The sequence below is a fragment of the Sparus aurata genome, chromosome 19, assembly GCF_900880675.1.
Source record: "Sparus aurata chromosome 19, fSpaAur1.1, whole genome shotgun sequence".
Lineage (NCBI taxonomy): Eukaryota > Metazoa > Chordata > Actinopteri > Spariformes > Sparidae > Sparus > Sparus aurata.
This window is the reverse complement of record NC_044205.1, coordinates 8,943,816-8,971,086: the sequence shown is the minus strand read 5'-3', so window position 1 is coordinate 8,971,086 and position 27,271 is coordinate 8,943,816. Positions and strand designations below refer to the sequence as shown.

General features: G+C 41.3%; 1 protein-coding gene across 2 annotated transcripts; it reads left to right on the top strand.

The window, feature by feature from the left end:
- The first annotated feature begins 446 nt into the window (after nucleotides 1–446).
- On the top strand, nucleotides 447–27,069 carry itgb1a (integrin, beta 1a). 2 transcript variants are annotated; one of them, XM_030398702.1, is made up of 17 exons: nucleotides 447–811; nucleotides 15,455–15,521; nucleotides 15,931–16,016; nucleotides 16,634–16,853; nucleotides 16,960–17,130; nucleotides 18,225–18,463; nucleotides 18,748–18,903; nucleotides 19,011–19,106; nucleotides 19,574–19,663; nucleotides 19,895–20,035; nucleotides 20,772–20,974; nucleotides 21,129–21,367; nucleotides 21,497–21,719; nucleotides 22,520–22,755; nucleotides 22,972–23,138; nucleotides 25,302–25,379; nucleotides 25,840–27,069. In XM_030398702.1, exons 2-16 carry the CDS (start codon nucleotides 15,455–15,457, stop codon nucleotides 25,377–25,379), a joined length of 2,412 nt encoding a protein of 803 aa, XP_030254562.1. In that variant the 5' UTR covers nucleotides 447–811; the 3' UTR covers nucleotides 25,840–27,069. The 2 variants fall into 2 exon arrangements, with proteins under 2 accessions (XP_030254562.1, XP_030254564.1); XM_030398704.1 differs by lacking the exon at nucleotides 25,302–25,379.
- The last annotated feature ends 202 nt before the right edge of the window (nucleotides 27,070–27,271 follow it).

The window sequence follows — 27,271 nt, the reverse complement described above, 5'->3', positions numbered from 1 at the left end:
AGCTGCCTTCAAAATAAAAGACGCTGTGCCATGTTATCAATTCCTAAACCTTTCACAGTAGCTATACACGAATTACTGTACATACAGGAATACACTGCGTGTGTGTCTGCATGACTCGTCACCGAATCCCAGATTTTAAAAATCTATGTACCTGAGGGAATAACTTCCTGTTTTCAACTATAGCCTAGAAGGCTATACACAGTACATTTGTAACAAGTTCAATTATACATCAGCAATATATGTAACTGACCTATTTAAATCTGCAGTAGGCTGCACGTTATATTATAAGAACATTTTAAAGTGGTTGTATTCATAACGATGAACAGGCTCGAGGAGAATCGACTCACTTTTTGAATAGCTGTGGTTTAAATCTTTAAAACTAGGGTACAGTTTGTGTTTTACTTTGACGGTTTTAGCCGGAAGTGCGCCGTGTTTATATTCTTCACATTTGGCACTTGCCGGCAGAGGGGTTCTCTTCTCCTGTTTCATTTGATTGGGACCGAAGAAAAAGAGCTCCTCACAGGAGCCGCTGGGTATATCGTTTTCCTTTACCAGCTTTCGAACTGTTCCTGCATTTGATGGTGATTATAAACGGTATACACTTTCTCTGTGGAGGGAAGTTGAAGGGAATGAGAAGCAGGGGAAATCTGCCGTGACTTTTTTTTCCCCCGGAGGCTCCCGGTGCCAACAGGGCAGAGAGTTGCTGCCGTGGTCTGTCTTGTGCGGCTAGCGGATCATCACTGGGAGCTGGGAGAGAGAAGCTAGCTGTATCCTCTGCATGTTGCCTCCGAAGTAACACCACAGCGCCAAGGTAAAGGAAGCTAATACATTAAGCCATACTATATTGTTTTTATTTATTTATTATTTTATGTATATCTTATCTAAAGCTAAAAACGACATTCACTTAATTATTAAGACATTTTTGTAGACGTGTGTGTTCATTTTGCTGTACTAAATGCGAAGTTTATACGGATGTTACCAGTTAGCATTCAAGAAAAAAAAAAAATGCTGAATTTAGCCCAAATTATCTTTATTTTAATTATGTGCTTTTCCAGATGACTTTTGTTGGTGGTGGAATGTAGTAGTTTTAAAATGTGTTGAAAATGATGGACAATGGTGTGTGTGTGTGTGTGTGTTATTAAGGCATCATATGCGCTCTTTCTATTGCACTGTACTTAATGAGCTGCAGGACTCTGAACTACAATATTCTGTATCCACCTCTCCATCTTCTCTGGGTCACATGCAACAGGCTGTCATTGCACCTCTCCTGGGTTTGATGTGGATGGTCATATGGAAGGGCCTCAGCAAGTGATCTCACATGATGTTAAAATTACTCAGGGATCACCTCACATGAGATGCTGACAGCCCCCAGGGGGAGAGGGACGGCAGAAGTTGAAGTGTTGAAAGCATGAATTCAGTGAGGTCCCGAACTGGCGAAAGCAGTAAATCCGGAAGCCTTCTGTAGCAAAAAGAGGTATAAAGATGTTAAGTAAAGCTTTAAGATGACGACTGGATGCACAACCAAGACATCAGAGTGCGTTCCTGACAGAATATTCTGCTTGTTATTGCCTGTGCGGCATTGCATGATTGCCCGGCTGCATAGCGTCCATTGATTGGATCAAGCAGAGTTGGCCGATTTCATCTCAAGGAGAGCGGGAGGTTGAAGGCCTTATAAATACAGCTGACTGTGCTGACTGCATAGTGTAGTTTAATCAGGGAAATGGAAGCAGGAAGGAGAGGGAGGCAAAGGATGGAGGATGAGAGGGGGTGTGGGAAGGAGATATGGACACGGGGGTGGGGTGGGGGAAGGACAGTAAGGACCGAGGCGGAGGATGGCTAATTGAGGAGGGAGGGCAAATGTAGGACAGTGGGGGGAGTTGAAAGACGGTAGTCGAGCCGGTAGCCACCAGCTGAATGGATGTGACCTCAGCCTCCCTGGAACAGCTGCAGGGGCCGGGCTCCCACCTGATTTATGAGCCCACTTAGTGCACACAGAGGGCCACACCCAGGCCTTTCTTCTGTACATGTGATGTGCCTTCCCTGTGTGTTTGTTTCTCTGTATGTGAGTGACGTACACATTATGTGCATGCTTGTCCCCTGTGATGAATATGCACTCTGAGATTTTCTGTGTGTGTATAATTCCTGTGGGACAGAAGTGATGAATGTGTAAGATTGCCCTCCGCGACACATGCTTAGCGCCGGAGGGGGAGATCTCAGGCTCAGAGGCGTAAAGCAAGACAGATAATCGCCTGTTGCACCCATTTACCTCCAGCACACACTAACACACACACTTTACACACTAAACCTGTGACCCTCATGGACATGATGCATTCCCTAGCCCCTTACTGTAACCTTAACTGTGTGCCTAACTCTTACCGGAACCCTAACCTAAACATTGCTCTAACTTAACTCTTATCTTTCAAACCAGCCCTTTAAAGTTGTGAGGATGGCCTAAATGTCCTTACTTTGTGAGTTAAAAACATCTGGTACTCACTATGTAACAACTTCAAACACACACACACACACACACACACACATACACACAACTTTGAAAGCGGGTCTACAACTGATGATCCCTGAAGAGCAGTTATCTGTGATTTGTAAGGTAATAAATCACATGACTGGTCAACAAGCACGAACCTCTGCAGACTGCAATTTCCTGCATAATAAAGGTTTCTCAACCCATATGGTAATTTTTAGGTTTAGTTGGCTTAAAACAGCAAATTTAAGACTCTCAACTTTTTTCCGGGCAAACACACTACTGAGCTTTGCTGCTTTTGTTCTGTTTCATTCTTCTGAAAGTCATTTTTGGCACAGATTTATCTATTTTTGCATCTAGATTGCGGGGTGGGCCGCACTCTTGGTTTTGGTTTGTGACCTCTGGAGCTGCTCTTAGCTAAAATATTTGCCCTTGGTCTTCTATACCCATACTTCCTCTCCACAATGGGCTCAAATACACTTCTAGGGCTTTTTTTTTGGGGGGGGGGGGGGGGGGTGGCTCGTGCCTCTAAAAACAGCCTCTGAAACACCGGTAAGGAATGGTGTGGTTTAAACTGATCTCTGCTAGCTGAAAATGAGACTAAACATGTTTTGTTGGCAGTAAATAGTAGCAGGCGTTTGCTGGGTGAGAGTACAGTCGTACTGTGTTTTTTATTGTGACAGTGTGAAGACTTTACTACAAGGCAGGGCCTGTAAGTTGGAAAAGAAATGTTTATGTGCCTTTCATTAACAGAAAGGATCAGTTCAAGGATATAAAAGAGCTTGTGTTCAGAAATTTGGCTTTATTCACTAATGTGAAATCTGGCTTGCCTTTCACTGACACTTACAATCACATAGCTGTAATCAAGGAAATTGTCATTATACTGGAATAGAAAACTGGGGTTGAGTATCATTGCTTTTTTGGTATCAGATAGAAACTGATCATTTAATACGGTTTCATGTATTTTGAGACATTTTGTGACATTTTGTTTTATTAGTTATTAACAGTAGAGAGGGGGCAGGATATAAATGAAGAGGGATGGGAGATAACATGGAACAAATGTCCGCGACTGGACTCGAATTTGGGATGCTGGAATCACATGGTCGGCGTCCGGAACCCCTAGAGCTCAAGGATGCCTTATCAGGATTTGTTCCAGTTTCAATTTCCATTCCTTTACTTTTTCTGTGATCAGGCAGTATCTGTTACAAACAAGAATTTTTCATTTTTTAGATCATTTTTAGTCATAGTTCTTGCTTCTCGTGTTTAAAACATGTAATTTTGGATTCTTTGTTAAATAAAAACTGGTTTGTAGAATAACATGTTTTTAATCCTAAAAATAAGGTCTGCTGTAATTTTTAAGCTCTACTGTCCATAACAGATGTATATTTTCTCAATTATCCACCTGATATTATTATGTGAGCCATTTACAGCATGGGCAGTCGACATAGTAATAAGGTTTATATTTCCAGTATACCTTTACCTTTAACATATCCGAGAGACACGGACGGACGGACGGACAGACGGTCATCAACTCCGTCAGCCGGGGGACGGATGGACGCTCATCGCTGTCAGCCGGGAGCTCCTAGCCGTCAACCGGGGGACGGACGGACGCTAGTCACTGTCACGCGCGGAGTATAGCGGCGCTGACCTAGCGGTATAGCAGCGCAGGGCCGCTGTTCCACCGTCTGGGGAGAACCCTGATATATATATATATATATATATATATATATATATATATATATATATATATATATAATATATATATATATATATATATATATATATATATATGTGTGTGTGTGTGTGTGTGTGTGTGTGTATGCTTGAACGCAAAGAACTAATACAATGAGAACACTGTTCTCCGTCATTGTGAATGAGGTATTTTAGACGCTGACGTTTAAGGAGTCACCAGCAGTCTGCCAGTTCAGAGACAGACACACATTATAGTCCTGTGGGTTCATAGATGGGCTTCTCTTTAAAGGCACTCTTTGGAAATTCCTGCAGTTTCCGATGTGCATATCTGATAGGGCTTGATAATAGGAGTTGGTCATTCTGACCGAACCAGCGCATAATTGGATTACATTGAGGTGACATAATTCCCACCACAATGGTTGAGAATAAAACACTGACGCTGACGACTTAAAAGTGAAGACAATCCATAGGTAAACTAACGATGCACACATCTTTAGCTTAATAGGCAGAACTAGCAGTTCTCATCATAATTACAAAGACAATTGCTCACCCATATACAAGATAAGTATTTCCAGTAAATTTCAACATGGCACATCATCCATCATCCTCTAGTCACCTGTTTCTTTCACATGTAAATGAATTGATATGAAGCACTGTTTGATGAGGTCTAGAGAGAGAAGTATCTTATATAGAGGCAGATCACTAGCAGCATGTCAGGCAAATGATACCACACTCAAACAAAATGTGGGGACCAACTCAGTATCTAATTCACTCTTTTATATTCAACACCAGTTGTCCATTAAGGGTCATCAAGCTTGAAAATTGTTCAAAGGTTCACTACCGCACAAGCCTTTAACTCCAAGTCTATTGTTCTGATTAAGCATTTCATGAGATCTCAAACACAGTTTGAGAATGTGATGTTCAGTGGCCCCAGTGGCCCCAAAGAACTACTTGAGAATTGAACATGACAGATCTTCCTCTAGTGTTCCCAGAAGGACAGGCATGTAACTGTGGAGAGCTTACTGTTTTAGCTCTGCCGTTTTCAGTCTCCCGTTGCAGAGGAAATGGAGGCCCTCCAGTTCAAGTGTCAAGTCTGGGGCCTAATGAAAGACATCTGAATGCCATTAATGTGCCAGTTTTCAAGCATTAGGGCCTCAGTTGAAAGATGGTGGAGGTGTCCAAAGCTGGCTTACCGCTGGCTTGAAATTGGATTAAAACCAAACTTTGACATATCTGTCTGTGTAGAGAAAAACAGAACAGCCCAGGACTTATTGCAGTAGTTTCCACATAGTCTTTGTCACTTGTTAGCTTCTGTTGGACACCTTGTATACTGCAATTTTCTCTCTGTGCTGCTGTTCTCACATGAAACTATTTGGCTGGCTGTTTGTACCTGAGTGCCGCCATGAGGCTCACATTTATGGTTTTACATGTACATACATTCATTTCCCTGGGCAATTAATCAATCTCAAACTGGGCTCGTGATCAAGTTTATGTCAATTGGTGTGTTCAGCCTATTACATTTTTACTCTATATGGATATAGATCTAACCACCTATCATTTGGCAAAAATAGAGAGGACCGCAGCCAGGGGCAGGGCCATCTAACTTCCGGTTTTAGTACCCAGCTGAGTAAATTGGGGATAAAACGATTTAATATGGAGGCTCTTCTAGACTTTTCAAATTTTATTGGACCGAATGGCTCAAATTCTGACAATACAATGAGTCATTTGCAGGGGTTGGGAGGCTCTGTAACAATTATCAACCCTATTACATATACTTCTCGGCTTCTTTTACAATGTTAGCTTATGGGAAAAAGTACTTTTCGCCATCATGTGATGATGTAATTACACAGTTTGGCCAGTACCAAAACTGGCTTCAAGGCCTTGCGCTCTTCCTGTGGGCTTGATTATGATGATGATGCCAGCTGTCTTGTTTACAGAGAACGTTCCGGTCTAGCAAACAGTGTTAAATGCACTTCCTCTTTTCACTTGGTTTCAGCGGACTAAAATCCACACCTCCATCCACCGTATCGTTGTACATAACATCATGTTGTTCAGTGACGGGTGCGCTGTCTTGAGTGAGGGAGAACGGGAAGCACAGCTTCAAAAATAGAAAATCAGTAAGTGGCGGCCAATACAGATATTGTAGTGAACCGCCACAAATAGATTCGGTATTCGGTAATCGTCGTGTCGGGACTTCCCCGACCCGGAAGCTGATGCAGGAGAGTTGAAATCTGTTTTTAGCTTCCCAATAGAAATCCAGCTAACCTAGCGGAGGTTAGATGCCCCAGACTATGTGCTGAGACCCTATTTGTACTGTTGCTGAAGTTTGGTGCTGTTCTGAGCATTATTTGTGGCTTTTTGGTGGCGGTTTATATTTGGATCCATTTACTGCTGTGTATTGTTGTCGTGCGGTCGTTTCTGAGGTTGATAAAACTCCGTAAATTAGCGGTCTCCTAACTTGATCTATCGAGAGGGAGTCTAACACAGTTTCACAGTGATTTAGACCATGGATTAAACTTACACCGGAATATCCCTTTAAGGCTCAGCAATCTCTTATTTTTCACTGGATTGGTTTTGAATTATTCCTGAGCATCCAAGAAACCATACATTTTATTACCAGACTGAAGAATCTGTCAGTTTAAAAAATGTTTATCTCTACTAGTTTTCACTTTCTTGCAACTTAATTTTGGTTCGTCCCAGAGAATAATATCTGTAAAAGCCATTTATTAGTTTGCAGTGCAGTCCCTTGGATGTGCAGAAAGCATTGTCTGAGGCAGTTTCCAGGCTTGTTTCTCTTTTCCCAAAGATTACATCGATGACCTGGTTAAGGTTTGAGAATCAGACACAGCTAATTCACATTCACATTGCCATTTGGCTGCTCACAGTGTTTTCAACTCTCTTTAACAAGGCAGTCTGGTCCTCTCTCACTCTCTCTCATTTCTCTCTGTCTTTCTTTCACTTCCTGCTTCAATTGAATGCAAAATATGTCATCTGTATGGCTTCAAGAGGGAGCTATGGCTGGTTTTCATGCACCATGATACAGGCTTCCTGTGTGATCAGGTTGAGCTTCCTGTGTTCCAGCAAAGGAAGGGCCGACTCAGCAAACGCAGGAGTTTGTGGAGGCTTACTGTACGTCAGATCCCAGCTCCACACATTGAGCCCTGGGCTCACACTGTCACAGCCAGGCAACCCCACAAGATCCCTAAAACATGCTGCCCTTCTCTAGATCTGCTTACAGAGGCTCAACGTAAATGGTTAAACAGATGGCTCCCTAGAAATGTCAAATTTTACAGATGCTACGCTGCTTGTCTACTCTCGAGTTCCTGTCCTTTACTTCAAAATTTCAACAGTATAACAGCAGTGGAGCTATTTAATTATGCGGAACAAATGTTCCTGTCTGAGAATGACGCGTTGCACTGACATTTAACCATCTCTACTGACACTATGTTAGATGTAGTTGTTTTTCTGTACCTCTATAGGGTTGAGGCAGATTTGTTGTCGCCTCAATTTAGTCCACCTTTTAGAGTTATTGCAGAGGCCAGGGGGGGAGGATGAGTCAGAAATAACCTGTTAGCACTGCACAGCTATTTTCAACACAGGGATGGAGCCATGAATAGTGATATGGACGTGGCCCTACTCCAAAGGTTGTGGTTCTTTGCCGCAATTGTTTCGATTCATCCGCTGTGGGAGGACATTTTTGTCATGAGATGTGAAGCCTATTCAATATAAATGCATTTAGGTTGCTAAAAAGAAATCAGACCTACTTTAGTGGTATTGATTTTCTGGCTTGAAAAGTTAGAAAGCCCTTCCAAGGCAGTATCCCCCCAGAAGTGTTATCTTTAGCCTCCTTCATACACAAGGGGAATGTTGGAAGGCTTCAAGCCAACATATGTGGCTAACTGTTTTGTGTGAAAAGCAGAGCAGGATTTTCAAGCTGTAGGCTGTAGCTACCACCCGTACTATTCTCTTCAGCTGTTGAATAATTTTGAGTTTTAAACTGTATATCTGGACTAAAAACCACTTGTAATAGTAAGTCTATTTGCCCCCACTTTGATCAGTTAACATTTACCAATCCTTTTGATAAAATGATGTGTGTGTTAAGTATTTTATTGGGTAACTTTTGAAAAAAACAAAATTATTGCTGAATTCAGAACACTCCACGGAATTGCTGCTGCAGCCTTAAAGGAATTTTTCATTCAACATAAAGGTGGCTATTGTGGTTCTATGGCTTGTGCTAAAAGTGCACTCACCACCTCCTTTGTAGCATTTCAGGGGAATGAGGAGCCCTGGTTGGCTCAGCAGTAACGGTTGCCAGAATGCCAAAGCCAACTATTTTAGGACATTAGCAACCAATTCTTGTCTCAGGACCACTTCTTGAAGTTTTTACTCTGTTTTTACTCTGTCCTGTTCTGGTCTCAAACAAAGAGTTGTCTGGGTTTTATTTCAAGAACTTTCAAGAATATGACAGCAGTCAATGATGATTTATATGAGACAAGAGCTACCTAGAAAACCTAGTGCTTGCAAAGTAAAATTCCCACACATAAACTTCACCTCTACAACTAAACTTTATTGTCTAAAAATATATCAGGAAACTGAAACAGTAAACTCCACTGGAATCTTAAGAAGTATAAATCACCTCAAGCATCTTTTTCTGCATCATGTTCTGTAAAATCAAAAAGTTTCATATCAGAAAACGTATACACCGATAGTTGCGCACAACAGGTTTAGAGATAACGTTGCAAATAAAGTTGTTGACAGAGTTGAAAAGTTTGACTTGTCATAAAAAAAAGACATGCAAATTAATCCAATTGACAAAGAATAATCTAACAAAGAGGACATTTGTGAAGTCTTTGGAGGTGAAAAAAAACACAGTATCTTTGAGCTGGACAGACAATTCTACTGCAAAACTTGTAACCACTACTTTAAGTTGACATAATATGTAGAACTGTGGAGCTCGACACGCTACTCAATATAAAAGGTGACAAAAAATGGCAACCATAGTACCTTTTTTCAGTTTCAGCGACCAAAGCTGATACATGGTTGCCAGCCTGACAACCAGTGTAGTCTTCCTTGTGGTGGAAATGTTTTGGAACATGCTTAATCATAATCATCATCTGAATCACTAAACCTCTTCTAAAAATGTAAAATCTGAAAAATAAGCCGATTTCATTAACAAATATCCGCATGTTTTTCTTTACGGCTAAAAATAAACAATGGCAGTTTGAATTAGACAAAACTTCTACTGAGGAATTTGAAAACCGGAATACACTTCTTAATAATGCTTGTAATGTGGAAACTATAAATACAATTTTGGAGATGTTTGAGCCTTTATTCCTATTTTCTGTAGTCTTTTCTTCTTTTTTCTGTGGAAAGACTGATCCCATTGGATCATCTTACCATATCAATATCCCAGTACCAAAGATTAAAGACCGTAAAATATGCCTCGTTAGTATTATTTATCACACAGAGGCTCTCCTGGCAAAAAGAAGTAAGTGAGTGGGAACACTTTAAGGATCAGACCTTCTGTCATTGTCTCAGAGTGCAGCCTGATTCATTGCTTTTGTCTGCATGAGAGGGTCCCCCGGATGGTGGTGGGAGGTGGTGTTGGTGGGGGTGGGGTTGGACAGAGACACAGACGGTCACTGTTTGGTATTCTCCTTCAGTTCTGTCCATTGGCGTGTACGTCTCACAGCTCAGACATTTTTCCCACTCTGCACTGTTTGAAGGGTATGTGGAGTCAAGGGGGGCCACTGGGTTGGCTTGGCTCATAGTGGAGGGAGTGAACTGACCGATTGTGTGGGTGGTATGATGGAAGAGGGAGAGTTGAGAGGGAGAGAGAAAGGAAGCAAGGAAGGGAAAGAGGGAGGATGGTAGTTTAGGAAGCCAGAGATATGATAGTGGCAACAGGGGAGTGACTGGATGCATCTTGGAATGTTTTAATTACTGTGACTAAACTCATGATTCCAAAAGATCCTTTAGCCATGCAGACCTGTTTATTTTACTTACTACCTTTAGCAAATTAACTTATAAATCTTCTATTGACCTCTAAAAAACTTGAACAACCAGACCAATACTGTACAAACCGAGGAGGGAGGATTAGAAGAGACTAAAGTGCAAACTCTGCAGAGGCGAGAAAAGTCTGTAACTTCCTTTCCTTTGGACTTGAGGCAACCTCTTTCCCCTCTGAGTCGTGCACCTCCCTTTCCTGTTTTTCCTTCTTTTCCATTCCTTCCTTTCATGACCAGAGGAGAACAGCCATTCTAAGTGAGAGCAGCCCAGGCCTTCTCCCACAAAGAGCGCTGTGACTCTGAGCTGCCATCAGTTCTTTACTGCCGCAGTATACTCCACTGTGTCTGGCTGTTTTTCTCACTGACTATGCTGGTCATTATTCATGGCAGTGCTTGCTAAAGTAAGTACTCCTAAGCACTTGCAAATGCAGCTCAATTTCAAGTAAAGTAAATCCACTCATTCACAGCTAAGGTTTGTGTAGCTCAATTAAGCTAAGCTGTATACACCAAAGCTTTTCACACATGGGTTCAGGAACTGTAAGGAGTGTCCTGAAGTGGACACCTGGGGAGCTGAAGCACAATAAAGTTTCTTATTAGGGCCACAACTGAATTATTTTCCTATCGATTATTCAGCCTATTATTTTCATAATAAATCAAAATAAAATTTTCAGCCTATAAAATGTAAAATCTGTGAAAAGTGCTCATGACAATTTCCCAAAGTGTGTAAGGGTTAGCTGACAGTGTGGGACAGGGGACTGACAGTGTTCATAGTCTGACAACTAAACAGATCCATCCCAGCGGTGCTAAGCATCAGAGAAGAAGCTGGAAAATGCGATACAATCACAGTCCTCGCGGTCCATGTCACTGTGACTTGCAGTCACATTTCTGGGGAGGTGGACGTCAGGTACTAACCCTAACCCTAAGCCACAGCATAGGGCCTGCACCTACACAGAGGCTACGAGATAGGTGTCACTTCAACCCTGAAGCATAAATCAAGCCTAGAAAATTCACATATCTATATATTGGCCAGTACACATTTTTTTTTTTGTGTTGATCCTTCAAAGGTGGTTAGCAAACACGTATGACAAAGATATGTAATGGACTCATATTTTACAGCTTAACAATAAACTTTATTTTACAAAATGATGTAAACAATAAACTTTACTGGGAACGCAATAATAATGGATTGCCCAAGAATGTGTTTCTGCATTGTATTCTCTTAAAAAAGAAGTTGTCATAATGGTGCATATTGGACTACATATGCTCTGATACCGATATATTTGTGATAGGACATCTTCTGCCAACCAATAGATTGGTCGGGTTCTAGAATTTCTAGCAACAAAGTCGGAGAAAGGGAATGTGGGAATCAGGCTGTTACAAATACAGCATCACTTCATCATGGGTCTCACAGCTAACGTTTCCCATTAGTGCAGTAACAGTGCAGTGCAGGTTACTATCCTGGTCAGCCCCTCAGGAATGCCTGAGAAGCTTGGCCCATTTTAGTCACGCACCACAGTGTCTGCCATGCATCACCTTCTCCTGCCAACTGATAGCGCTTTGGAAAGCCCATAAAACACTGGGACACCATTAGTCACTGCTCAGGTGTTTGTGACAAGTGGACAGGTGTTGAGAGAGGCAAGAAGAGCATTGGAGCCACATAAATGACTTTAGTGTAAGAGAGTAAATAGTGCTGCTCTGTCATGCTGTTGCAGGAAACTGGAATTTATATATTTTTAGCTTTCCCCATGGACAAATAAGTGAAAGCAATGTGGTTGCTACGCAAACATCTTAATAATCCTCATCCTTTCCCTCCAGACATTAACAATTTTGATTCATATCTCTGTCACTGCCAAAGTATTTAAGCTGTTGATGAATTGTACTTTTTAAACAAACTTATTGTATTATTTATAGTGACGTAACAATGAAACAAACAAGATACAGTTTTCTTGGCATTGTCTTGCTATTTCAAAAGGGTATGTGAAAACATTTCTCAAAACCACATTGTGTTGCTAGGGGAAATGTGAGGGAATAACAGAGGTCAGTAGGATTAATCCTCAGGGAACTATGACTATTCGGCAAAATTTCATGACAATCAATCCGCTAATTGAGATATTTCAACTGGAATCAAAGTGGTAGGCTGTGTCTTGAGGATGAACCTTGGAAATGGTAGTAGGACTATATCACTAATCATCAATTTCGAGCATTCACCATATTTCACTGTCTTCATAATTACTGTCAAAGGTTTTTGACATTTTTTGTCAAACTATAGAATACTTGGCTTACAGATAAACATTGTTGTTGTTCAGTGTTTCTGAACTTTATAAATACTAAAATGTAGTTATAGTGCCCAAACAAACCAAACCACCAAACCAAACCTAACCAAAGCCACTGTGAGATGCTGAACATTGAGCTTCGGGAGGCCACTTGAAGGCAGCATAACATCCTGCTCTTAGCCCTTTCTTGGACTGCTCCCCGTCTTCTGCTATATTTTACTGTAGTTTTTACTAAACATTCCTCTACACTGCTGCTGAGCGTCATAGGGTTGAAGACAACATGGTTATTTTTCTAACTTGACACCTCGCTGGCGTTTTGTAGAAGTAGTTTTCATTTGAATGATTCCATGAAACTGAAGCAGAGACCACAGTAAAAGTGAAAATAAAATATCTGTGTATGTTTTTGTTATTATTGGAATGTGACCTTGAATTTTTGTCTTTTTAGCTTGGGTTTACTGAAAACAGTTGTTTGATGTACATGTACATCATGCATCATAAACTCTCACAATAGCTAAACCCTTTTCACGTAGGTCTTTTATTTTAGGTCATCACTTAAATATTTTGTGGTACAGTTAGTCTCTTCAAAGACTGTTAGCTTCGGGGATGTTATCATAATGGCAGTGCCAGGTTAAATGTGGGTTAAGGTTATCTGACATGGAAACACACACACGAACATACACACGTCCCATCTACAGAGGTGGAGATTTGAACCAGCTGATCTAATCTGGAGGGCTGTAGACAGGCTGTCTGTCCCTCTGTGTCTATATAAACGGACGAGCACACACACACACACACACACACACACACACACAAGCAGTCAGGAATGCATCACTCAACACTGCACACACTGAACGTCAGAGCTGCCTTTTCCACAGTGTAAGGGAATGCAGTCTTTTAATGTACCCTCCCTCTATGAATAGCGGGCAGCAGTCACTGGTCTATAAAGCTAAAAAGAAAGTTTTGTCACTTTATCACTGTCTATCTAGCTCTAATTTTAATCTCATGCTTCAGTATCCAGTATGGTAGACATTAGCTACTGTGGAGATTCCCATAGAAATGACTCCCATGAGTTTGTGATTTATGGTCCAGCCAGATATTTGCAGTACATTCCACATGTTAATTCGATTCGGCACATGCTGATCCCTTTGCTGGCCACTGCACCTTAATACAACATAGGGCCAGTGATACTCCGTCTCTCTGTAGGAGCTTTTCCAGCTGTTTCTCGTTAGAACTGCCAATGAAAGGTGGTGAGAATCCTGAAATGTGTCAATGCTACTATATGCAGCTAGCAGCAGAAGAGGAGGAGGACGAGGTGGAGGGAGAAAAGGGAACACAGGAGAGGAATAGTTGATAGGGCTGTGTTTTATTTCGGTAGACCTATATATATTTTTCAAGGGTACTTCCAATCAGGACTTTTGAGGCCGATCGCTGATCACTGTCAGCAGTATCACCAATGACGCATCAAAAGGATGTTTCTTTACTTAAATGTCACCTATAGATAGTTATTAGTGGTGGTAAAATCACCATTAAAATGTTGAGGAATTCATTTCAAATACCTTTACAATAACAGGTTTAAAACATTTGTAAACTGTGTACAGAATTGGTTAGTAGAAGACAGAATTTTTCCCAAACTCTGAGTCTCAGTCTTTGTACTGAGGTCTTTACTTGTAAATAAATGTACTTGTAGCTGGACCGTCAGAGATTAAAACAAAGGCAGACAAATAGGTTTCCAGTCAATGTGGGGAGATTTCTAATTCACTGGGTCCTGATATCCTTGGATGAGAGTAGAAGATGTTTGTGTTGATCCTTGCATTCAACAACTGAGCAGCTCCTTGATTAGCACTGTGCTAACCTTGTCTTGTTCAAAAATATCCTGGTCTGTGCAGCTTGTTGACATGCTGTGGACACATATTTTGTAAGAGAACCATGAGTGTACCAAGTGAACCAAGTGTGTTTTACTTTAATGGGATTATCTAATTAGGTAATGAGTCTCTTAGTCTCTTGCCAAATGCTGTTCATGGTTAAAGTTGAATTAATGGGCATTCTTCTACCCAAAACATGCCATAACACCTAGGATGGCTTTTTTAAAAAATGATTATCTCTGCTTAAATAAGTTCAATATTGAAAGGTACAAATAAAAGTGATATTGTGCAAAAAATGTTAAACTTGCTGAGTTTAAATGCCCTTAGAAATGTTTACTGGATTTTCGTTGTCATTTCCGTCAGCCTCTGATGTAATTTTTGTTTACTGCTAATTCCAAAATGTTTGCGTGCTAATTAACACGCAAAACTAAAATGCGTATATGGTAAACATTATACTTGCAAAACATCAGCATGGTAGCATTGCCATTGTAACCGAGCTGACAAGCTTTTGCGCACAGCACCATTATCTTTAAGTTTATTCTAACAGACCACTAGCATCACTGCTCACAAATCAGCCATTAAGTGAACAGAAAGGCTCTTCAGGCCCTTAGCCTTTGTAAGTCATGTGCTTTGCAGCTGAGGACAAGATACATCAATATGTCTGACCTAAGAGCCTGCACATGGACAAGAGATCAATATGTATGAAAAGAGAGGGCTTGACTAAAGGGAGCTGATGTTATTTACAGTAAAAAAAAAAGGCTTGTGAGGGAAAAGGAGGACTAATCTGTGATCATGTGTGTATGTCTGCATATGACTATGTGTATACATGTTTGTGTGTGAAAGCAGTCTGAATAAGCTGCCTGTTGCCCTCGGACTGACTAAGAATAGCCAAGTCCCTGTCACTGGAGAATTTATTATCTCCAATTACAACAGGACAGATTAAATCTTCAGTCATCTTTCACTCCTCCGGACCCTTTTGTCCAGGAAATTATGAGATCCAGCATTCAGGCTATCAAGCACAACAGCTATTACTGTTAACAAAGAGATAGTCACAGATAGCTTATTGCCCCAGAGAACGACAGTAGCTCTTTGATGAGACCACGTCACAAATAAATGATGTTTTCTCATGTGTGTTTTCAGATGGACCTGAAGCTGCTCCTGATATCTACGTTGCTAGGAGTCGTTTGTTACAGTAATGCTCAGAAAGGTAAGATTTTTTTCAACCACATCTCACTTTAAAACACGATTGGCTTATATACTGTATGGTCCTGACTTCATTATTTTGTCAGATGATATCATTTTGTTGTCAGCTTGCATAGTAAATGTACACTTCATAATGATGACTACCTCCCCGGAGAGAGAGAGAGGCCGGCATCTCACTGATGTCATTGACCAGAGATCCACCTTAGCATCAGGGAGCATAGAGGATAATGGAAAAGACTGGAAAGAATATTCTGTCTCTGTCTCCAATTACCATCGAGCCGCACAGTGTTCCAGATGAACTGATGTGTAAACACGGGGGGCTTAACTGGCTGCTTACTTTGCAGGGACTGAGCTGCACCCCTGCTCTCTCTGACTCTGCCTCCTCTTCTCCTCTCTCTTTGTTTCCCATCCAGAGGGGAATGAGTGCATCAATGCCAACGCCAAATACTGCGGGGAGTGCATCCAGGCCGGAGCCAAATGTGGCTGGTGTAAAGACCCAGTATGTGAATCCAAGCTGTCGGCTATAATCGCTGCGGAGAAATGCGTGTTTGATGCAATTACGATGCCGTTATTCATATAGTGATAGTACGTGTAGTTTTAGATCGTTCCCAATTAAGGATGGCAACTAATAGTTGTTTTTGATTGTATTTGAAAGTAATCAATTAATTGTTTTGAAATATAATACTGAAAAGCAATAATGAGTATGAGGTGGGATGTATTTCAATGGTTGTAACCTGGACCTTCACCTCTAGATACCACCAAATCCCACACACTGCACCTTTAAAGGGGTATTGCTGCAATTTGTACCATACTTTCATTAAGTCGCGGTCGTTTGAGAGACATTTTTATAAAATAATGGTCAAACAGCAGCAGACGAGATGTCCTGACCTTTTGTTCCTAGGATAGTTAAAAGTTGCACTTTGATAATGCAACACAATATGTCTTTTATTAGATCCTCTATGCATGTTAATCACCCAGGTCTTGCCCACAATGCCCCCTGTTACAAAATGCAATGCAACAGCTTGCTCAGAGTGGTTCACCTTATGACATAAACTGATTTTCACTTGTTAAATTGCTGGGCTGTCCCTTTAATTCTCCTTCTGCTGCCTCTCTTAGGGCTTCCTGAAGCAGGGTGAGACTGTGTCGACCCGCTGTGACGAGATGGAGTCTCTGATAAAAAGGGGCTGCGATAAGGGGATGATTGAAAACCCACGCGGAGAGCAAAGGACCCTTAAAAACAAAGCAGTGACACATCGCAGAAAGGGTGCAGACAAACTGAAGCCGGAGGACATCACTCAGATCCAGCCCCAGAAACTCAGCCTCACCCTCCGATCTGGTCAGAATACATTTTGATTAAGCTTTCTCTGAAGCTCTTTTCACCTTCTTTTGCATTGGATTAGATATTTACCACTTTGACACTTAATTCTGGACACTTCATGTAGGTGAGCCCCAGTCTTTCGATTTGAAGTTCAAACGAGCTGAGGATTATCCCATCGACCTGTACTACTTGATGGACCTGTCCTACTCCATGAAGGACGACCTGGAGAATGTCAAGAACCTGGGAACCAGTCTGATGCTGGAGATGTCAAAGATCACCTCTGACTTCAAGATAGGTAAGGATTTTCATTATGGAGTGTGGTCACATTTAGAAGTTCATCTAGGTGAACACAAACTAGACAGATTATACGAGAAAAGATTTGGAACTATTGGAACTGCTATTTTTTTTGGAACTACTGCAAGATGAAGAATTTAGTAGCTGAAAACTAAAACATGGCAAAAAATACTCTTTCACAACTTTTTGGGGATCTTTCCCAGTCACCAGTTTATTTGATTCAGGACTCAGGATTTCAAACTGCGGCGAGGCAAAGAAGTGCTGTGAGATGAAAAGGATAGGCACATTCTAGTGTTCTTAAGACAACAGGGAGTTAGTTATTTCGCAATGTGTTCCCCTCATCAACGCTGTCGACGGTCACAGGAGAAACATTGCATGTGACAGTCGTAAAATTAAGGTAAACTTGATTGCTGCAATTGGCATCTAAGTTCATGCTCCTTCACAGAGTCATAACCGTCAAATCTGAACACACAGACACGATACACACATGTTATAGTATCAGTGTGTCTTACTCCTTTAGAGGAAATCATTGTCACTGTCCAACACTGATAAGTGTCAATAAATAAATGAGCTCCTTGTAACTCCAGACGTTGCCTGAGAATCATCAAGTTTTTAAGTTTTCCTCAGTATTAGAGTAATTCTGTGGTAGTTGTGTTTACGCCCATGGTTACATTGCAAACAGGAACTGCTAATAGTTAACCCCAATTTATATGTTTTTGACATCACTAAGGCTCAAAGTATCCTATCAGCATGGGCCATTGACATTTATGTTAAAATGTCTGTGTGTGCGCATACAACATAAGACTTTGTACACCCTGGAGTAGACAGCCTGGCTTGTATTTTCAGGTGTCCTGTTGTGGGTATTAAATGCCACCCAGGTTTGAAAGACCTTCCTGTGACCTGTCCAAACAAACCAAATAAGTAAACAGTACAGACATCACTGACATCCTCGGAATCAGTTTGGTGTCACCTTACCCTTCGACCAGTGCACCCCGTCTTAAACAAACACCTTGTTAAGCCTTTACCCAGATGACTTGTTTGACTTCTAGCTTAAGTCGAGTAAGATGAAGCTCTGAATCCGACTGTCTTTCAAAGGCTTTGGCTCCTTTGTGGAAAAGACAGTCATGCCATACATCAGCACCACCCCGGCCAAGCTGCTGAACCCGTGCACAGGCGACCAGAACTGCACCAGCCCATTTAGCTACAAGAACGTCCTGAGGCTGACCAGTGACGGCAAGAAGTTCAACACCTTGGTGGGTCAGCAGCACATCTCTGGAAACCTGGACTCTCCTGAGGGGGGCTTCGATGCCATCATGCAAGTGGCTGTGTGTGGGGTAAGCAAACAAAAAAAAAAGAGCTCTGCAGTGATCCTGAGTGAAATAATCATACTTAGGTTCTCAATTTAACGTCATTTTGCAATAATTCCGGCACTGGCTGTGGTGATGTGTAAAAAAAAAAGTTTTTCTGATACCTAAATGTTAATAAGGAGATCTTTGAGATGCAGTAATGAAAAGTGAATGTGTCACATTCTGCTCGAATTCACCCTCAGCTTTTAGGAGAGCAAACGTCGCTGTTTTACTTCTCCGTTGTTCACTTGTTTTACTTCTCCGACGTTCAGGAGCAAATTGGTTGGAGGAATGTGACTCGTCTGCTGGTGTTCTCCACTGATGCTGGCTTTCACTTTGCTGGTGACGGCAAGCTGGGCGGCATCGTTCTGCCAAACGATGGAAAATGCCACTTGGAGAACAATGTGTATACAATGAGCCACTACTATGTAAGTAGCTCAGTGTTATTTGGTCTGTGTTGGATGTCTCATTTAGATTACATTTGGTTGCCCTGACTGTTTGTTACACTGCACATCTCTCTTTTTCGGTTTCTAAGGATTATCCCTCCATTGCTCACCTGGTTCAGAAGCTGAGCGACAACAACATTCAGACCATCTTCGCCGTCACGGAGGAGTTCCAGCCTGTTTACCAAGTGAGTTCTCTTTCAGTCTGCGGACTGTTTTTTTTTTCTTTATCTGACATCTCTTTAATCCCTTTCTTTTGGACCACAGTCTTCCTCATTCCTTTTGAGTGCATGTGTGCGGTTGGAAGATGACCAGTGCTTAAAAATATCCTCCTGGGCTGATACATGTGTTGCGAGTTATGGTAGCTCTGATTGTTTCCCTCTGCCGCTGCTTTTCAGGCCGGTTCAGCACAGCTCCATCTGAGTTTGATAAAAGGTCATTATGCAGCCTCACAGTAGCTTCAGTATACTTCAAAACAATAACGATTACATTATTTCATGGTTAAAATCAATGTTGTATCCATATTAACCTGAAATTCAATGTTTACATATAAAAGTTGACAGAAATGTATTATTGATGGAGTGTTGTCGCTAATAGGGATTAGAAGATCAGAACGTTGATAAAACTGTATTCTGAACTTTTCCTCTGTCCTCAGGAGCTGAAAAATCTCATCCCAAAGTCTGCAGTGGGCACACTGTCTGCCAACTCAAGCAACGTTATCAACCTTATTATAGATGCTTACAATGTAAGTCCACTACTGAGATTGTTGACTGTCAGATCCTATCATTTACTCACATGAACCACATTAAAGCGTTGAACACTGTGACCGAGTTCCAAGCTTTTTACACACAAAACATTCTCATTTAATACTGAGCTAAGCCTTTGTGTATTGTACACTGTCAAAACAAAGCTACCAGATGACATTCCAGTGCAGGAAATAGCAACATTCATTTTGTTATCTCTTGGTTTTTGGCAGTCTCTCTCGTCTGAGGTTATTCTGGAGAACAGCAAGCTTCCAGAGGGACTGACCATAGCCTACATATCTCGCTGTAAGAATGGAGTGGTCAGCGAGGGCGAGAATGGCCGGAAGTGCTCCAACATCTCCATCGGAGATGAGGTAAGGATTAGAAAAATGTTCAACTTTTTTAGCTGTATTTCATCGGTAGATAAGTCAACCTGTCTGTTGTCAAAACATGCGCCGCCATAAAGGTCATTAAAGTTTTCCTCCAGTCGTAAATGTGTTTTTCTTCTTGTTCCTACAGTTTCCTACAGAGCTTCTCTGTGTATACAGACGTTTGTTCAGAGTTTGACACTAAAAGAGTGTTATCACATTCATCGCTCAAAGTCTCCAATTTCTCTGTGCTCATAGAAAATGATGTGCAATTTTAAAATTTCATTTAACATGGCGACTTGGATTTTATTTGTATTTTATTATATTAGTTTTTTGTTGCATAAACCATGTCAGACCCATTTTTTGTCTCATATCTGTTTGCCTAATACATCTGAGGAGAGGATCTTTAAGAGACTGAAGATGTCAATTTATTTTGACATACTTTTGCATAACTCATTAAACCGCTGACAAACAGAAAATGAGCCGTCTTACCTCAAACCAGACGTTTCTTTAATTTGTTCTCTCTGGACAAAACCACCAATATTAAAATTAAAACCCCTCCTGATGTTCAACCTGTAAGCTCTCAGTCATTATAGCTCATTTTCTACCCTAAGTCTACATGCATGTCACACGATGACATCATGTGAAAACTTGCTTGATTGCCCTTTACAGCTACTTGCAGACGTGCAGGCAGTATTTTGCTCTCTGACCCAGGATTTCTCCTTTATTCCTTCACTCCAAGGTCACATTTAGCATCAGCGTGACCTCTAAGGGCTGTCCGAAAAAAGGCAAATCTGAGACCATCAAGATCAAGCCCCTGGGATTCACAGAGGAGGTGGAGATTACCCTCAACTTCATCTGTGAGTGTGAATGCCACAAGGACGGCGTGAAGAACAGTCCGCTCTGCCACTTTGGAAACGGGACCTACGAGTGTGGAGCCTGCAAGTAAGTCTGTCGGCCTTTTCACAGTCAGTAACTGTATCATCTGTTCGACATAGAAAAACATCCAAAACCTTCAAGTGTCATATTGAGTGCTAGATGGACTCCTGTTGAAGTATTTAAGAAATGCTTCAGAATCAAAACTTTTCACCTCTCTCAGGTGTAATGAAAAACGTGTGGGCAGACAGTGCGAATGCAGCAGCAACGATGTGGCAACCGAGGACATGGACCGCACCTGCCGCAAAGACAACGGTACGGACATCTGCAGCAACAACGGAGACTGTGTGTGCGGCACATGTGAGTGCAAGAAGAGAGACAACCCCGAGGAGAGGTACAGCGGACAGTACTGCGAGTGTGACAACTTCAACTGTGACCGCTCCGGAAACAAACTGTGCGGAGGTGGGTGCGACAGTGCTGCTCTCTAATTTTGAAAGGCTCGGCAAATGAAAACTGTCGAATGCAGTTAGACAACAGAGGGGCTTATTAAATCAGTCATCCTCCACCTCGTAATGCATTTTCTTTCTTCAGGGCACGGTCGCTGCGAGTGCAGAGTGTGTGTCTGTGATCCCATGTGGACCGGAAGCGCCTGTGATTGTTCTCTGGACAACAGCACATGTATGGCCAGCAACAAGCAGATCTGCAACGGCCGAGGAACATGTGAATGCGGCATGTGCAAGTGCACTGACCCCAAATTCCAGGGTCCCACCTGTGAGACTTGTCCTACCTGCCCAGGAGTCTGTATTGAACACAAGTAAGTGTATGCATACTCAAATCTCAAGAATAGTTTCAGATTTGTGAAGTCTATCCTGATAAAATACATACCTTGACCAAGTATGGGTTGCTGTAATCTCATGGTAACCATACCATGAGAAATGGATGAGCAGATCCAAAGCTCCATTTTGCAAACCTGACGTTTCAGCAGTTGAAATTAGCATAATCGAGCGGATATCTTCGAAAGTAATAGGTCTGTTAAACACAAAATTGCCTCTTTGTGTTTCCCCGGATGGCGTTTCCTTCCTGAGGCAGGAGGATGCTGTATTTACCAGAAGTTTGTCGCTGAGGCACAATAGCTGTTATGAACTACACGTGACTGCCAGGTCAAAAATCCCCACATGATTTGGTACAAGGCCGCTAAATCCTCATGTTAGCTTTGACCGAAGTAATAAATATGTTTTTTGGATGAAATCACCCACCTCCTATGATACAGTGTTGTCACTATACAACGGTACTGCATTGCCTTGCAGTCAATACAGAGCGGGGGAATGATAACCGCAAGCTGTAACTCTTTTATTGTACAATACATGTGGTATTTTAGCATTGCATAGACATACACTTGTACCCCTTTCACACTGGACCAAAAATAACACTTACACCCACTAACATCTGGCTCTTGTCTTCAATGGAAGTGGTTTTTAATCAAATTGTTACAAATAGATATTCTAACACGAGAATTAAAAAAACGTAGAATGTGTTTTTGTGATTTATGTAACCCTTTAATAATGAAGCAAATCGAACTGCCCATTACTAACGCCAACACGCTGTTCCCTCCAGAGAGTGTGTCCAGTGCCGGGCGTTTGGCACTGGTGAGAAGAAGGACAAATGCGAGAAAGACTGCAGCTACTTTAACCTGATCAAAGTGAAGGACAGGGACAAGCTGCCCCAGCCCAATGACGCCTCCTACCCTCTGATGCACTGCAAGGAGAGGGACGCCAACGACTGCTGGTTCTACTACACCTACGCCGTCAACAACAACACAGAGAAGGAGGTCCATGTAGTCGACACGCTGGGTGAGCAGAAGGCTGGGCTCACATGCACCAGGGTGTGGAAGGTTTCTGTTACACAGGAACCAAATTACAGGGGCTGTGGCGGCTGAGCTGCAAAAATAGGTCATTTGTTTATGCACATACTGCTGGCGTTATGGGATGTTTTTCCCATGGTCTTGTTATTTTTATACTGTTTGTTCAAGCTGCCTCAACACTTCGCTAAACCCTTCCTCGTTTCAGACTGCCCCACCGGCCCTGACATCATCCCAATCGTGGCAGGCGTGGTCGCCGGCATCGTTCTGATTGGCTTAGCCCTGCTGCTCATCTGGAAGCTGCTGATGATTATCCACGACAGAAGAGAGTTCGCCAAGTTTGAGAAGGAGAAGATGAACGCCAAATGGGATACGGTGAGTGTTTGGAGCTCTGGCAAGCTCCATGAAAGACGAGCAGTGAATATTTTTGATTTCTGGCAGAGGTGTGGTTGAGTAATGTAAATGTGGAAAACAGGTGTTGTTTGGCTGCTGTGCAAAGCCAGCCGCTGTCAGGGAATTAACTTGTGAAGACCATTTGTTATTCTTAGCAGCAGACGAGGTTTGCAGACCTATCGATATTGTTGCAAAATGTCTCGCTCACATTCTGTTCAGTCCCATAACCTCAGAAACAGATTGAATGTGTTGCTTTTGAATGCCGCTCAAAAAAAAAGGAGAAAAAATGTCAGCGCCTGAGTGGACTTTTTTGGAAATGTTATGCACTCTGAGCATAGCTGGGCTTTTTCCGGGGAGTGGCCACAGCTCCTCCCCTCCCTGCTTCCTCCCCCTTAGCATCATCCGTCAATTCCAATATGACACAGGACTGGATCTTCACATGCAGTCATATGCCTCCATCTAGTGGCTGAACTGCGTCATACCCACGGCGTGTGTAGGTTTGACGATGCAGATGTTTTTGATCTGTGTTCTTTTTAAGGGTCGTTCTTATTACCATGGGCAGGGCAGCCTATGGCTACAGACCCCTGTAATTTTTTTCGAAATGAGAGGCTGTCAGTGAAACTCTGAGTGACCGGGGTTTCCTGAAAAGATAACGAGGCAAGGCAACTGCAAGGAATTTCAAATATACTGCGTGAGGCACTTCTACTTGTGGGTGTGACCATATCACCCTGATCAGTTGTCACAAAATCTGGAAGAACTGGCCCATATTTGATTCATACCAAATGTGGCATTGTTTCCTAGATTAGCGTCTGTTGCACATCCACCTTTTTTTCATAAGGGCATGTCAGAGAATAGTATACGGTTTTTCATGTTTGCAAAAACACATAGCCACCTCCAGGAGATTACTAAGTGGGATCCCAGAGCTAAAGCCTTGTTTGAAATAATTATTAATTCTATTTCAAAAAGTCACAGAGTAATTCTTACCAAGTCTGATCTAATATTAACTTCCTAATGTTTTATGTTCATTTTTATTACATAATACAGCTACATGGCCTACATAGGTGTCAGTGAAGCGACACTAAATTGAATTTAACTACTTAAAGATGTTTGACAACAGAAGATTTATGTATCAAGAACATTTTTTGTCTTAGGCTTGCTTTCATGTAGTTTTATGTAGTTATATACTTCTATTTTTTTCATGTTGTTGTTTCTTTCTCCCTTTCTGTGAGGGAGGTGTGTGTGTGGTAGTAGGAAAAACCTCCTGAAGCTCAGGATTTACTTTTTATTTGCTTGCTTGCTTACTTGTTAGTTATCGTGTGCCTTTATGGAAAAGTTGTCAGTAGATGGATGACAGAGGGGAATGACATGCTAAAAAAGGTCCTCAGGTTAACAAGCAAAGTACATCAGGAAAAGACTTGAAATGACCACAAGTGATGTGTAGAGTTTTCTGGTAGGTAGGCTCGAGGGAGGCCGGATAGAAATGCTTTCAATAAAAAACATATCCTTCTTTTTATCTTCTATTCATCACATACAGAGCCAAAGTCACAAAAATGTGTATGGTAGTGAATGGTGAGAGACAAATAATTTGTTTATCCAGTTTGATTTGTGCCATGAATTACACATATGATGTTTGTCAATGAAAATAATATTTTTCAACTAAAGAAAGTCACAGTTAAAGGGATGTTGTTTAATCTAACGCTCACTAAAACCCATAACTAAACCTTGTGGAGCCGGTCCTGTTTATTAGTTGGCTGACAAAACTGATGAACTCTCTACAGCTGTGAATGTGACAAGATTTGTGATTTTCACCTTTTTGATTACTTTTTATTTACTAAGCTGACAGCCATTTTGGTGTTGGAGACGTGTATTTAGAGAGTCTGCGTAGCTCTCTGAGTGCTTTTACACTAAACTAAATGGCATTTACTATTGTGTAACTCATGGCACAATTCAAACACCAACAAAAATGTACTTGTCTGTTGCCATTGACTATCAAATATACTTCACCTCTCTTATTGTTTTGCTTTCATCGCTCTCAGTGGACTGAATTCATATTTTCTCCCTTCATACTGCCTTTTTATTCTTTTTTTCCCCTGTGTTCTATGTTTTCCTGCTGAACTCTACTCTATCCTCATTTTCCACCTGTAGCAAGAAAACCCCATTTACAAGAGTCCTATCAATCAGTTCCAGAACCCAAACTATGGACGTAAAGCTGCTGTCCTTTAAGTTTGTATTTCTTTTCCTCTCAGCCTCACTTTCCTGCATGTGCTCTCTATGTATGTCTTGATTTCACCCAGTTGCATTTTTTCTCTTCTAATTTCACTTGTTCTATGATACTATCAAGTAAACATTTAGACAAGTGGAACCTGGAACAGTAATAGTACCTTCATGGTTGGTTAAAAGGAGTGCATGAGTGTGCTGTGACAGTCAATACAGCTGAACAATCACCAAACCCGTTCAGCGTTTGAGGATATGAAGTGGCGTCAGGGCACAAACCTTGTGTGGTTAGTATGTGTTGAAACCTGATGCCTAATTTGTACCTGCGGATATTTTAGTTATTTGTCACAAAAGCATGGCGGCGTGCTGAGTAACCTAGTTTTATGTGTGATTTTGGTGAATCTAACAACAAAATTGCATAAAGCTTGCCTGAGTAATAATATATATATTTTTTTTTTTTGCTTTCCAGGGTGAAAATCCAATCTACAAAAGTGCTGTCACCACTGTGGTCAACCCCAAATATGAAGGAAAATGATAGCGTCGTAGTTTTCAGTGAACTCTGCTATCAAAGTATCTGACAGCTGCAGTGTTGGGGTCTGAGGAGGAACTTTATGTCATTTTCTTCTTGTCGCTTTACAAATATAACTTACCACACGGCCACCGCATCAGTATTTTTACTAACACTTATGATTTATATGCATTTTTGATGTACAGTATAAAAGAATGTGTATATACTTTGAAGTTGTGTATTTGCAGAAATGATGACAGGAAGGTGCTTTCCCCTGCCACAGGACTGGTCTTGGGTGGAGGATTTAGCTTTTAAAACAACACAATCTGGACACCAAGGGTATACAATATATGTATAAGAGCATCTGTCCCCTTCTCAGACACGTCTTCGCCTTTCACTCCGTCTTCTCGTCTCCCTGTGCACTGACTTCCTGTGTGTTCCTGACAGGACCTGAGTTTAATATGTAAATTGTCAGCCATTGCAACACATTGTGTCGATGTGTGTGTGTTTTTGTGTGTGTGTATATATATATTGAAAACAACTGCAATAGGAAGCATTGAATAATATTCAGCATTCAACGTAGATTGGACAGTTATGTTGAATCACAGCGATTGTAAATGTTTTGAGCTGCAGCTTTGAAACTCCCAGTGTTGGGAGGTTTTATTGCTCTCCTATCAAGTACTAAAGGAGTGAACACACAAGATAATGAATAATATCAACTGTCATTCTTTGAATTGTTGATATGCTATCACAAAGGGACTGTACACCACTTGTAAAAAATTATGAAATTGTGGCAATGTTTAACAGTTGAAGGATTTGTATAGTTATGATACAAGTTGCAATTGACTAATGAAATATTGTTGTATTTACGAACCGCAGTATTTTTTTGACTCATTCTCAGGTCCTCTCCTGTGTTTGTCAAGCACGCCAAAAACTATGTTTTCTGTTGTTCAGTGAACTCATCCGTGTAAGTCAACTTTGTGAGTCACGTTTTTGTTTAGATTGTAAGACTGAGACAAGAGCATTTGCTCAGAATCACCTCTAAAAATGCTTTCACACCCGAATGCCTCTGAAATACAATGAACAAGCATTTGCAGTATTGTTTTCAAAGTGCCTTTTATTTCAATACCATGTTCTCTCCCAGTGCTGTTTATGGGTTATTTATTTAATAAAGTACAAAATCTGTCTGTCTTTTTGTGTGTGGCTAACTAGGACTGAACGACAACACATGTGTGTTCTAAAAACAACAGTTATTAAAAGTAATGTTTTATTAATATTTATATAATAACACAGGAGAATTGACACAGTAAAGCTGAACTCTAGAGGCATGTTCCAATGTTTTTAAGATAATTTCTACTAAATCTGAGGAGCAGTGAGTGCATTTTTACTTGAA